Source organism: Macaca nemestrina, chromosome 9 (assembly GCF_043159975.1).
Source record: "Macaca nemestrina isolate mMacNem1 chromosome 9, mMacNem.hap1, whole genome shotgun sequence".
NCBI classification, from domain to species: Eukaryota; Metazoa; Chordata; class Mammalia; order Primates; family Cercopithecidae; genus Macaca; species Macaca nemestrina.
Window position 1 is genome coordinate 21,262,485 of NC_092133.1, and position 13,900 is coordinate 21,276,384.

At 42.3% G+C, this 13,900-nt stretch overlaps 1 protein-coding gene across 4 annotated transcripts in view; it reads right to left on the bottom strand.

The window, feature by feature from the left end:
* Nucleotides 1-13,900, bottom strand: part of LOC105466832 (acyl-CoA synthetase long chain family member 5) — a 77,403-nt gene that overhangs the window by 5,028 nt on the left and 58,475 nt on the right. For all 4 annotated transcript variants that reach the window (XM_071069147.1, XM_024788574.2, XM_024788575.2 and 1 more), the window contains 11 exons: nt 12,966-13,144; nt 12,156-12,188; nt 12,016-12,067; nt 11,123-11,196; nt 10,675-10,752; nt 9,408-9,542; nt 6,048-6,182; nt 5,116-5,211; nt 1,383-1,455; nt 1,013-1,101; nt 606-722 (listed from right to left, as the gene is read on the bottom strand). In XM_071069147.1, coding sequence (XP_070925248.1) covers nt 606-722; nt 1,013-1,101; nt 1,383-1,455; nt 5,116-5,211; nt 6,048-6,182; nt 9,408-9,542; nt 10,675-10,752; nt 11,123-11,196; nt 12,016-12,067; nt 12,156-12,188; nt 12,966-13,144 — 1,061 coding nt within the window. The remainder of the gene's footprint in view (nt 1-605; nt 723-1,012; nt 1,102-1,382; nt 1,456-5,115; nt 5,212-6,047; nt 6,183-9,407; nt 9,543-10,674; nt 10,753-11,122; nt 11,197-12,015; nt 12,068-12,155; nt 12,189-12,965; nt 13,145-13,900) is intronic.

Sequence of the window (13,900 nt, forward strand, 5' to 3'; positions counted from 1 at the left end):
ATTCACACATTAAATTACTTTCTCAGAATTTCATATTGTTGGTCCATGGAAGAGCTGCAACTAGAACACAAATCTCCTGACTTCTAGCCTATATTCTTTTTTTTTTTTTTTAACTTTTAAGTTACAAGTTAACCTAGATTCTTTTAATTGTATGTTCTTTTTTTTATTTTTTGTTTTATTTTATTTTATTTTTTGAGACAGAGTCTCTGTCACCCAGGCTGGAGTGCAGTGGCACAATCTTGGCTCACTGCAACCTCTGTCTTCTGGGTTCAAGGGATTCTCCTGCCTCAGCCTCCCAAGTAGGTGGGATTACAAGTGCCCATTTACCAGGCCCGCCTAATTTTTGTATTTTTAGTAGTGACGGGGTTTCGCCATGTTGGCCAGGCTGGTCTTGAACTCCTGACCTCAGGTGATCCACCAACTCAGTCTGTATGTTCTTCTCTGGATAGTATGAGGAAGTCATAAGCCAGGTAGGGTACAAATCTAATCCCCTCCAGCTGCCTCAGCTGATTAACCTGCTTGCATTTCTGCCCCTCTTGCTATAAGCAAATTGTTCTTCCCAGTCCATTAGCACAGACTTCCAGGAGTTCTGACGATATACCCACCGGGAGCCAGCGACCAATGTCTCCTGTGTGAAGCCAGCCATCACTGTCCAGGGCTTCCTGTGTCTTCTCAGGGTCCTTCAGGTATCCTTTGAACACGTTTGTACCCTTGATGCAGATCTGCACAGCAGACATACAAGGTGGTGACAATAGCAAAGGCTGCTCCTCCCAGCGTGGGCAGTTTATGAAACATCTGCTCCCCCTTAAATCATTTGATGGCTTCCACTACACTGTGAAGAGCACCAGATCTTAGTCTCCACTACAGGGGATAGGAAAGTGAAGTTCAGAGTGCTTAATTCTTTGCTAAAGATCTCAAAGGGGCCAAATCCAAGTTTGCTTACAATTATTTGCTCCTTCTGATATAAACCGCCCCACCATGATTGTCTGACCACAGGGCATGACCTACCCACCTCTCCTTCATTATTCACTGAAAAGTAGTTCATGTCAGCCACATCTTCCAGCTTCACATAATTGCAAGTCAGGGGCGCCCCAACGTGACCTAGAACACACCACGCAGAATCAGCTGAGAAACTCTTGCATGGTGATAATTCCAGGCATATTTCTGAGATATTTATGACTTGACTCTAGAAGAGTAAGACTGAAAAATCACCTGGCACCAATGCACACTAGCCAAGGTAGGCAGGCCTGGGCCCAATACTTGAATTTTGCATTTGCCACATTAGTCCAGAGAACTGAGGTTATCTAAACTCCAAAGTCCTAGTTCAGTTAGAGCCTTTCTTCCAACCATGGCACCTCCTGCCCAGCAGATGGAGGACTTACCTGATGTCCAGTCCCCAGGTGATGTAAATGTACAGCCAGCTGTGCATTCTGTTTGACCATAAGCTTCATACACCTGGGAAACCAAAGAAGAGCTTGTAGATTTACTCAAGATAAAGTGTGAGCTGGCCATGTGCTATGGCCAAGACATGAGGAAACCAAGGTCTCTAGGTGTTCGAGACCACTTAGTGTCTTAAAACCTTGAAATTAGAGGGGGCGGTGGCTCACGCCTATAATCCCAGCACTTTGGGAGGCTGAAGCTGGAGGATCACCTGAGGTCAAGAGTTCGAGACCAGCCTGGCCAACATGGTGAAACCCGATATTTACAAAAATACAAAAAAAATTAGCTGGGCATGATGGCAGGTGCCTGTAATCCCAGCTACTCAAGAGGCTGAGGCAGGAGAATCACTTGAACCTGGGAGGAGGAGGTTGCAGTGAGCTGAGATCATGCCATTGCACACCAGCCTGGGCAACAGAGCAAGACTCCATCTCAAAACAAAACAAAACAAAACAAAACAAACAAAAAACCTTGAACTCATACCCAAGCTGCAAAGTATTTACTACCAACACTTTTGGCCATTCAGAAACCAAAAGGGTCTGGAAATAGACCAAAGTATAGAACTTTACATGAAAAAGCATTTTGGCCAGGCATGGTGGCTCACACCTATAATCTCAGCACTTTGGGAGGCCGAGGCGGGAGATTCACCTGAGGTCATGAGTTCTAGGCCAGCCTGACCAACATGGTGAAACCCCATCTCTAGTAAAAATACAAAAATTAGCCGGGCCTGGTGGCATGCACCTGTGATCCCAGCTACTCAGGAGGCCGAGGCAGGAGAATCGCTTGAACCCAGAAGGCAGAGGTTGCGGTGAGCCGAGATTGTGCCATTGCACTCCAGCCTCGGTGACACAGCAAGCAAGACTCCATCTCAAAAAAAAAAAAAAAAGAAAAGAAAAAGAAAGAAAGAAAGGAAAGGAAAGAAAATGCAGCATTTCAAGTAGGTGGGAACATGTAAGTTATTCACTAAGTGATGGTCAACCCAATAGCAATTGAACTTCAACCTGAGCAATGGAGCATCACTGAAGGAACTGAAGAAGGGGAGTAGCATTTTTTAAGGGAAATAGCTCCCATTGTGATATAAAACAAGAGTTGGCAAACTTTATCTGTACAGGCCAAGATAGTAAATATTTTCTGCTTTGTGAGCCATCTGGTATCTGACTCAAAACTTGACTCTGCCAACATAGCACGAAAGCAGCCACAGTCCATATGTAAATGGATGGACATAGCTGTATTTCAGTAATATTTTAAAAATAAAAACCGGCTGCAGACTAGTTTTAGCCTGTGCTGCAATTTGCCAAACCCTGGTATAGAAGATAATCTTGATTGGAGAGAGGCTGGGGGCAGGAAACAAGTTCACAGGCTGCTGCAAAGGAGGGTGTGGCCTGTGATAGGCAGAATTGGGAGACAGAGGAAGGCTTAAAGAAGACATTTCTGGGAGGGGGTTAGCAACAGAACCTGCCGATCTATTGGTTTTAGGGGCTTAAGGAAAGGACAATATTAAAAATGGCTACGAGGATACTGATTTGAAAGACTACAGGGCCTCAGGCCTTGGCATCAATCTGGAGTCTCTTTTGATTGTGGTTATACAGATAGGGGACTCATGAGGAAAAGTCTGTGCCTGTTTTGTTCATGCTCTGCATGGCTGGTTGAATGAATAAACTATCCATCTGGGTAAAAATTGAGACAATGTGCATGACCAAGCACTTGCACAAATTTCAGGTGGAACTGAGACTTACATGGAAAAAATGGAAAATGGTAAGTTTGCCAGAAAGTAAGGGTGAAATAGTCTTACAAAGTATCAGGGGTTAGGAAGTCCTGTCTAAGCAATTTAAAACCTACAAATATAAAAGATTATTTAATTTGACTATAAAAACATTGGAAATTTTTATATGGCAAAACACAGGGCAAAAATGATGAGACTAGGAAAAATCTTTCCAATACGACAAAAGTTAATATTACAGGTTGACTATTCTAATCCAAATGTTTGAAATCCAAAATGTTCCAAAATCCAAAACCTTTTGAGTGCCGACATGATGTTCAAAGGAAATGCTTTTTGGAGCACTTCAGATTTTGGATTTTCAGATTCAGAATGCTCAACTGTTTTATAATGCAAATATTCCAAAATTGGGAAAAAAATGCAAAATTCAAAACACTTTTAGTCCCAAGCATTTCAAATAGGGAGATACTCAACCTGTATTACTCTGTGAAGAACTCTTAGAAATATAAAAAAGGACCAAATTATCTTTTGCCTGTTTTTCTATAAAGAAGTAATAGAATAATTCATGGATGAAATACACATGTCAGTAAGCAATAGAAAGATGCTTGGTATAAATAAAAGAAACAAAACTTAATAAGATTTTTCATTTATCTGATTAGCTAATATCTAAATGACTGATAAAGTCTGTCACTGGCAAGAGCGTGGGCAAATAAGGCCTGATGTACTTGCAGAAATGTGTAACAAACATCTTTCTGGAAGAAAATTTGATAATATACACTATTACACACACACACACACACACAGAGACATACACTTTTAACACAGTAATCCCTTGCGTGGATTTATTCTAGATTAATGATTAATTGATTATAACAATGAAAAATATCATAAGCAACTCAAGTGTCCATTAACAGATTAGTTATTTGAGTACAGCTGACCCTTCCTTGCACAACACAGGTTTGTACGGCACAGCTCCACCGATAGGTGGATTTTCTTCTGTCTGTGCTGCTCCTGAGATAGCAAGACCAACCCCTCCTCTTCTTCCTCCTCAGCCTACTCAACACGAAGACAGTGAGGATGAAAACCTTTATAATGATCCATTTCCACTTAATGAATAGTAAATATGTTTTCTCGTCCTTATGATTTTTTAAATAACATTTTCTTTTTTCTAACTTCCTTTATGGTAAGAATACGGTATATAATACATATACAAAATATATGTTGATTAATTATATTATTGGTAAGGCTTCTAGTCAATAATAGTCTACTAGTAGTTAAGTTTTTGGGGAGTCAATTTTTTTGTTTGGTTTGGTTTTGTTTTTTTGAGACGGAGTCTTGCTCTGTCGTCCAAGCTGGAGTGCAGTGGCGCGATCTCTGCTCACTGTACGGTCCACCTCCCGGGTTCACGCCATTCTCCCACCTCAGCCTCCTGAGTGGCTGGGACTACAGTGGCCCTCCACCACGCCTGACTAATTTTTTTGTATTTTTAGTAGAGACAGGATTTCACCGTGTTAGCCAAGATGGTCTCTATCTCCTGACCTCGTGATCTGCCTGCCTTGGCCTCCCAAAGTGCTGGGATTACAGGCACCAGCCACCGCGCCTGGCCGGGGAGTCAAGTATTATACATGAATTTTTGACTGCGTGGGGGTAGGCAATCCTAACTCTTGCATTGTTCAAGGGTCAACTACATTCAATAAATTATTGAGAAATCATTAAAATGATGCTGAGCTTTATTTGACAAGGAGCAATGTTAACAAGTGTTTTAGAGCACTAGTTTTATTTATGTGAAGGTTTCTACACAGATGCCTGAAGAGATGATGAGAAGAATATTTTCTCTGGATTTTGAGAATTTAGGTGACTTTCATTTTGGTATCTTTTAGTTGTTTTCATTGTTATTTAAACAGTGAGCTTGTTTGTGCAAAAGTAAACTGGCCTATTTTCAAAGAAGGTGCTTGGCTTACCTGACATCCCATTGCTGCCCGGAAGAATGTCATGACTGGAGCGGAGATGGGGGCAGCTCCAGTGACGATTATGCGAACCCTTCCGCCCAGGCTGGCCTGTTCAGTGGAAACAAAAGACATACTAAAACCTATTCTCTTGGCTTCAACATCCTCTACTGTAGAGTGGGTATAATAGCCTGTCCAGCGTTGTTATGAGAATTAAACTGATATCAATTCTCACGTTAATTTACAAAGCACTTAGAATACAGTCTGGATTGTAGAAAAGCACTTAAAATGTTAGCTATTATTGTCATCGCTATCTATAGCTGGGACCAGAAGCCATATATTTCTCAAATAATTTGTATTCTTTAGCCCCTCAAATTGCTTATAATCTCAACAGACCACCAAAGAAAATAAGAGAGAGTGCTAGAACTTAAATAAAAGATTTTTCTTTTCTTTTCTTTTTTTTTTGAGATAGAGTCTGGCCCTACTGCCCAGGCTGGAGTGAAGTGGTGCCATCTCAGCTCACTGCAACCTCTACCTCCTGGGTTCAAGCGATTCTCCTGCCTCAGCCTCCCATGTAGCTGGGATTACAGGCACCCACCACCACACCCAGCTAATTTTTCTATTGTCAGTAGAGAGCGGGTTTCACCATGGTGGTCAGGCTGGTCTTGAACGCCTGACCTCAGGTGACCTGCCCATCTAGGCCTCCCAAAGTGCTGGGATTATAGGTGTGAGCCACCACACTCAGCCTGCTTCTTTTTTTTTTTTTTTAAACCTACTCCCTTTAGTAGTAAAGTAGTACAAGAAAGATCTCAAAAAGCAGTGGACAAAAAGTGTGAAAGGATCTCTAGCTAAAGTGACGCTCAAGCAACAGAAGAAAAGCAAGGTCTGTGGAGTCAGAAGGCAGCCCAGGTATTTGCCTGCTTCAGTCCGGGACCTGTCCAACCTACCTGGATCTTTGCAAAGATGAGCTTATCCCAAAAACTGTCACGCCTGATGATACCCTTTTGAAGCTCCTTGAATTTACTGGCAACAGCCAAGTTCAACAAGAACTTCTTCAAGGGTGTCTTGGCTTCATTTTGTACCTGCAGAGTGATAGCTCCTTTTAGTTGGAAACCTATTGGAGATACTCATCAAGGCCATTAGTCAGCAAGAAACAGTGTGTTCTAGCTTCATAAGGAAGTGGTCTCACAGTCTCACACTCATGAACTCGATTGCGAATAATGATGAGCCCAGAGAATTATGGCCATGCTCAGAAAGAAGTGAACTTAATGCAAAGCTCCAGTCCTCCCCTTTACTGCCCCAATTTTTAGTCCTTGGGAAACAACTTGACAACTGAGATAAAGAGGGACTGCCTACAAAGTCACCTGGGGGGTACTAGATTTAAAACAAACAAAAAAACAGCAGCTCAATGGGCACCACCTCTAGGGCTTTTCATTTAGTAGGTCAAAGGGCAGCCTAGGAATCTGCTTTTTTTTTTTTTTTTTTGAGATGGAGTCTCACTCTGTCACCCAGGCTGGAGTGCAGTGGCGTGATCTCGGCTCACTGCAAGCTCCGCCTCCTGAGTTCATGCCATTCTCCTGCCTCAGCCTCCTGAGTAGCTGGAACTACAGGCACTGGCCACCATGCCCAGCTAACTTTTTTTTTTTTTTTTTTTTGTATTTTTAGTAGAGATGGGGTTTCACCGTGTTAGCCAGGATCGTCTCGATCTCCTGACCTCGTGATCCGCCCGTCTCGGCCTCCCAAAGTGCTGGGATTACAGGCTTGAGCCACCGCACCCGGCCGGACTTAATTCTTCCTACTAAAATTATTTCTTCCCATTGGGCTTAATTCTGACACCATTTTTCCAGCTCACATGATTTCCCTGGTCTCCCTGACTGTGGCCTCACTGTGACTGTATGTTCCATCAACCACACTCCTGCCAAAGGACAGCTTCCCCAAGTACAGCTCAAAGTGACCCCTTATTTCCAAAATTTAGTCCTGAACTCTGTAGCTGGCTTTCAAGATTCCACCCTACTGGAAGTCAGATTCAAGGCAATTGAAGTCTTTTTTCTTGTTCAAAATTTGGAGAATCCCTCTCCGTCCATCTTCCATGTTTACACCCCCATTTTTGGGCCTCCAGCCAAGCAGGGGTGATAATTTTTATCTTCTAATGTAAATTGGGCTCTAGGACATAAGCATCTTCTTATGCCTATAACATTATCATTGTACCAATATGTCATAATCTCTCTCCAAGATCCATGCTCAAATGCTTCCTGCATCATGTCATTCTTGAAACCTCCCTCATCTAAAAGAGATTTATCTTTCTTCAACATTCACAAGACTCACCCTCCCTCAACAAGTCACTGATAAAGAGTTAGTATTAGAGACCTGTGCTAATAAAGTCCTTCATTTTAAAAATACATTCAGGAAGTGAACTGTGTATTAGGTATTAACTACACAATAACTATCTCTGAAAAATAAAAAAAGTACAACAACAACATATGAACAAAAACCATAATAACAACCAAATCTAATAATTGCATAGCATGGTAAGAAACTGTTGGAATTGTTATCAGTTCTGCTAGAACACCGCCTGCCCTGTCACCGGAGCCCATTTAGCATCTGCTGAGAGTCCTAATAGTGAAAGGAAGTGTTAAAATCTCGGAGGTGGTTGGGGAGGTGGGGGAGGGTTCCAAAGCATGTGAAGAATGGCCATGTATTACTTCCTCATGGATCCCAGCCTGAGGAATCATCACATACTATATTGCCTGGGTTCAAATAGCTTTGACAGCTCCTTGAAGCAATCTGACAATCTAACAATTGGGTGAGAAATATACAAGATGAGGTTGAGACAACTTGTGCCAGAAACCAAGGAAGCAATCAGAGGCTACAGGGGTATTGTCAAAAGGTCACCCGAGCAACTTGATGAGGGTTTCCAACTGCCAAGATGGGGCAATAAGAAGATCAAGAAGAAAGACTAACAGTTTGGGAGGCTGAGGTAGGTGGATCACTTGAAGTCAGGAGTTCGAGACCAGCCTGGCCAACATGGTGAAACCCCCTCTCTACTAAAAAATATTTTAAAAATGAGATGGGTGTAGTGGTGCACGTCTATAGTCCCAGCTCTCAGGAGGCTGAGGCAAGAGAATCACTTGAACCCAGGAGGCGGAGCTTGCAGTGAGCCGAGATCGTGCCATTGCACTCCAATCTGGGTGACAGAGTGGGACTCTGTCTCAAAAAAAAAAAAAAAAAAAAAAGAATGACTGAAATTTAAAAAACAAATCTGAAAATTATGAATTCCTAAAAATACACAGAGAAAATCTCATTGGCTACTTTTGAAGATTGCTGAGACACAAATCCATTTTTCTGAAGATTGATAAATAAAAATAATCAAATATTCGCCAGGTTTTATGGAAGAATCTCAGCTAATGAATGCAAGAGGAAGACAGAATTACAGGAATCACCATTCTGTAATTTCTAATGAAAAATAGAGCAGTGCTAGTCATCGGCATGACTCGCTAACATGACTACTGAAACAAGACTACTGAAAGCTTGATTCTGCCTTACCCCTTTTGAATGTGACTCTGGGCAGGTTATTTAACCTCCGAGGCTCATTTTCCTCGTCATAAGTTAGAAATAATAGGTGTAAGTATGATTTACTATGATTTTGTGAGGATTCAATGAGAGGATGCCTCTGAAATGTGTATCATGAGGCCTGGCACTTCAGCAAGGGAACAGCTTCCCCAGATGTCTGCTGAACCCTGAGGGGCTCCATAAGTCTCTGAGTCAAGCTCTTTCTTCAGATCAGGTCCAAGTCATCTTGCCCAAGAAAAAGGGGACTGTACTTATTTATTTTTCATTTTTAAATTTTATTTTTATTTATTTTTTGAGATGGAGTCTTGCTCTGTTGCCCAGGCTGAAGTGCAGTGGCGCGATCTTGGCTCACTGCAACCTCCGCCTCACGGCTTCAAGCAATTCTCCTGCCTCAGCCTCCCGAGTAGCTGGGATCACAGGCACTCACCACCACGTCCAGCTAATTTTTGTATTTTTAGTACAGATGGGGTTTCACCATGTTGGCCAGGTTGGTCTCGAACTCCTGACCCCAGGTAATCTGCCTGCCTTGGCCTCCCAAAGTGCTGAGATCACAGAAGTGAGCCACTGTACCTGGCAGGGATTGTATTTATAATGGTTTTTCATAGCTTGACCTGTAAACATGGCTTTACGTAGATATTTGTAGAGGGTGGAGGTAGAGGTGGAGTAAATCTCATAGTAGTACAGAGTTCCTTCATGCAGGCCGAAGTCACAGAGTCCCTTCAGCGGAAAGTTAGTACCTTATCGTAGATCCTGTTAAGGACTCGAGGCACCGTGGGAAACAATGTGGGCTTCAAAGTATTCATGTCATCAGCCAGCAACCGAATATTCCCTTGGAAGAATCCAACTCTGGCTCCACAGCAGTACGCAACAGTCTGAAAACAAAACCAAATTATAGAGCTTAGAGGCAAACAACCCCTTTAGTGGGGACCTGTCTTGGAAGGAATTTGGGAAGTGGGCTAAGGCACACAGACACTTTCCTTACACAGCACCTCCCCGCCAATTCAGGACTCTGAGAGCCTTCCCCCCAAAAAGGATGAATATTTATCTCTGCTGTGGTGGCATGACAGATGAGACAGATATTGAGACTTTGTGGACCCCCAGACTCCACCACAGGTCTGTGTGACAGTCTCTAAGACAATCATCCTTTGTAAACGCAATTCATTATGTGGCACTAAGAAAGCACTGCCAATTAAAGCAGAACCTGCCTTCAATCGTAAGACCAGCCCAATTTCATAAATTACATTAAAATATTTTTTAAGGTTTCTTAGAATCAATTTTTTATGAATCAGATACATTACTTTAGCCCAAAGAACTGAATCTTGCATTTTGGCATTTTAGGCATCAACCATGAGCTGGCTGAAGAGGCATTTGGGGGTAGCGAGGAGCAGAGAGAGAACTTTCCAACCACACTACCTGTGTTTTTGAAAGACTGACACGGCTGTCGGTTCTCAAATCAGCCTCAAAATAGCCTGAAAAGCCTGGAGTACACTCACAGAAGAGTAGACCTCCTCCAGTGCACACAATGCTGACAGCACCACCTTACACACTCAGGTGTGGTGCAAAAACTCTCACGGGGGACATCTCATACCTTATGTGGATCAAATGCTCCTTCCCTGATCCTCTGTGGGGAACTTCCTTTTCTCTAATCCTAGATCTTTTCAAAAATTCTAACCAAAATAAAATTTAAAAAGAAGACAACGTCTTGTGTCAGCTCAGAATTAAGGGCAGATAGTAAGCTCCTAGCTGTGATGTCACTAGACTCACACACCCCATGAAGGCAGAAGCATGTACTATCCTCCCGGACACATGCAGACTTAGCAGAGGAAGGCTCTGCAGGAAATGAAGGGTCATACCACGATTAGAGCTCCCGTGAGCCAACTCCTTGCCTGCACCTCTCACACCAGAGAGAGGACAGTAAATACTGTGCAGCTGCCTTTGGAATAAACATATGATAGCAAGTCAGGACCCCCTTGCCATATACTGCTAGGAACATAGAACACTCACCTGTACAACCCTCTCAAACATATGAGCCAGAGGGAGGTAGGATATGGTCACATCGTCGGGAGTGGGCTCAAAAGTATGCTATGTAGGCGAGGGAAGCAAGAGAAGGCAACATGAGATTCATGGCAACTTTCATCTCCAATGGAGTTTTTAAAACTACCTCCTCCCAGGACTACCACAGACAGCTGTATAGGTGGTACACTGTGTAGATCTGAGATGCCTTGAACTGCATATAGTGTAGAAATTTACAGTGATCCTAAAAGACCAAGGCTTGAAAATGTACAGTCCTGTAGACAAAGAACACACTGGTGTTTGTCCACACTCAGGCCTTTAACGTGTGTGTGTGTGTGTGTGTGTGTGTATGTGTGTCTGCCTGCTCTAACTTCAAAAATAAAAATCTTATGACAGATTCACGTTTTAATGAGAGCCTCTTTTTCAATTGACCACTGACCTCCACACATTTGAGAAAGGCAGAAGCATTTGAAACAATATTTTGATGGGTTATCATGGCTCCTTTGGGGTCACCTGTAGGAAATAAGAGGTGGAGAGAAAGATACTTTATGTAACTAATAGGTAGCCTTTGGCCTTGAAAGAAACTAGATTCAATTGGTTTTATTCCAGAAGGCCAAGAGCATTTCCTGTCACTGTGTCTTTTTGTGGATGGTATATGCCTCTGTTTAGAATAATGAATTCCCCCGGAGATTCTACTGCTGAATGCATCATTGGCCTTCTACTACTACACGGAGCACAGCCGTGATTTCAGATAGATGCACAGCTGCAAAGAAAAATTCAAGTTAACCCTCCTTCTCCCTCCACCCCACATCTTGTGCTATTTATATGTTTGGAATTCCAGATCTACCAATATTATCTAGTAATATGGTTATAAACACTATAAACTGGGCACACTAGAATGAATATAACTGTAGACCATGATGGACCACATTAAAAACTATTAAGCATTCTAACAGATGGGTGGATGTAGGGTGGGGTTGAAGCCCTCTATGGAAAACTATCACTGAGTTATCTTGATTGAATGAAACCATCCCAGTGGTGTCAAATCAAGAGAGTGGTGGGTTGGTGGGGGCAGAGGAAAGGACTTTCTGATGTCATCTTTAAGACCCCTGAAATCTATTGAATGTAAACAGCTCCCAGTATACCAAATGAAGTTTATTTACTTATGTTTATATTTTTCCATTTGGGAATTCACACTTAGAAGCCTTAGGCTGTGAGCCCCTAAGGATAGGGCTCATTAGACGGAATATTTACCAGCCTACCAGAGGCCAAGAATTGAAATCATGTTCTTGGCTGACCAGGGGTCTAAGGTTCAGCTTCATGGGCACTGACCTGTGGTCCCACTGGTGAAGCAGATGATGCTAAGGTCTTCTGGGCTAGGAGGCTGGAGGAGGAAGCACAAGGGCTTATTCTACCATGAACTTTGAGAGTTGACAATGGCAAGGCTCAAATTCAGGCAGAAGAAAACTTACCACAGGTTTTCTGAAGTGCTCTTTGCCTAGGTTCTATACGAACAGAAAACCAAGAAAGAAAGACATCAGTTGAGATGGACAGACTGTGATAAATGTGGCCCTCTCCCTCCCTTTCCCATGAGAACATCTCTATGGGAATATAAGCAAAATTCCAACCTGGATTAGGACCAGAAGCCAACATTCAGGAACAATGGAAGTCCCAGGGAAGAGCATAAGATTTCTCTAGAAAATCATCTACCTACAGAGGGTAGATTGCATGTTCAAACTTCCCATTGTACTCTTAAGTTTCAATCATCTAGCGCCATAACTAAATCTTTTTTGAAAGAAAGGAATAGCTAACATTTTCAGAGCTTATTACATACACATCACTTTCCTGATAAATTTACATATATGAATTAATCTAACTCTTTACAAGACCTCTGTGAGGTAGGGATTATTTTTATCACCATTTCATGGACCGAGGAAAGAGAGATGAGATTGCCCAAGGTTGCCTAACAGATGTGGAGCTGGCATGTGAACCCAAGCAGCCCGGCTCCAGGAGCCACCTCCTTTAACTATTACTGAACTCCTATTTATATATTATCCACTTAGAAGTCCATGCAGCCGGCCACAGAACTTTGTCCTCTCCTGGCATGAGTTTCAAAGTTGTCTTGTGGAAATTATTCTCAGAGCTTCACATCATGAGTCTAATTTACTCCTCACATGCCACCCCTGGAGAACAAGAACCCTGTCCTCTTGTGAAGGTATCTTGCAAGTTGCCTAAGGTGTTGGGCCAGCATTGGAGCCGCAAGATAAATTTCAGATCCATACCTCAGCATCATATAGGGATAAGATCTCAATTCCACTCTTCTCCCCTCTTTGCTTCAGGTCATCATCAAAGGGGTCCATAAGGATGACCACCTTCAGGCTCGGTGTGAAGCCTTTCTCTACATTCTCTATCAGCACCGATGCCTTTTGGGGTGTGTCACAGATCACCATGGCAATATCAGCTGAAAGCCAAAATAGAACCAGAGATCACTCCCCCTCTCTGCTAAGTACCTAATTGCCTTGCAAGAAGGAAGAGGTTTGAAAAGTTTTCAAAGCTGACAGGTGTCGAAAGGAGATTACACCTGCAAATCAGATTTATAATGTACAACCTGAAATACTCCATTGATGATAAATGAACTTAACTGAAACAGAAACACGTCATGTTCTTGAACTATGACAGCAGATTTTACAGTTTCTAGAGGAACCACAAAATTCCTTCTGTTTAAGAATTCATTCAGATAACCTGAACAGGTTACTGAGGTGTGGTTCTATCAATGTGTTTTATTTTGAGGAGGATAGTAGGGAATACAGGAAACAGGAGGGGAGAAATAGGATTTTTAGCTGACAAGTATTTTACAATTCTAAATTTTAGCATTTGTTTTGATATATGTTTACATAAAGCTTCAAATGATGTTTACTGTGCAAATGGACCTACTCACTTAATCTACTAGTCCCACGACAGAAGGTAACATGTTGGATATGTGAAAGTGCTGTTACTTGTCCATCAAATTTGGACTTGTTTCTCTAGCAATGACAATTATTTTCTGCAGACTCACCATGGACATTGGTACATGCTGGTTAACTGTACGGACTTGGATTTACAAAGGTAGGAAATTAAATCTGTAGCTTTACTGTGATTTAGTCAATTAAGTTCATTGTCTGGGCTTTTATCTAGTGTGTTCAGAGTAAGTAGTCTTGTCTCTATATCATCATACCAT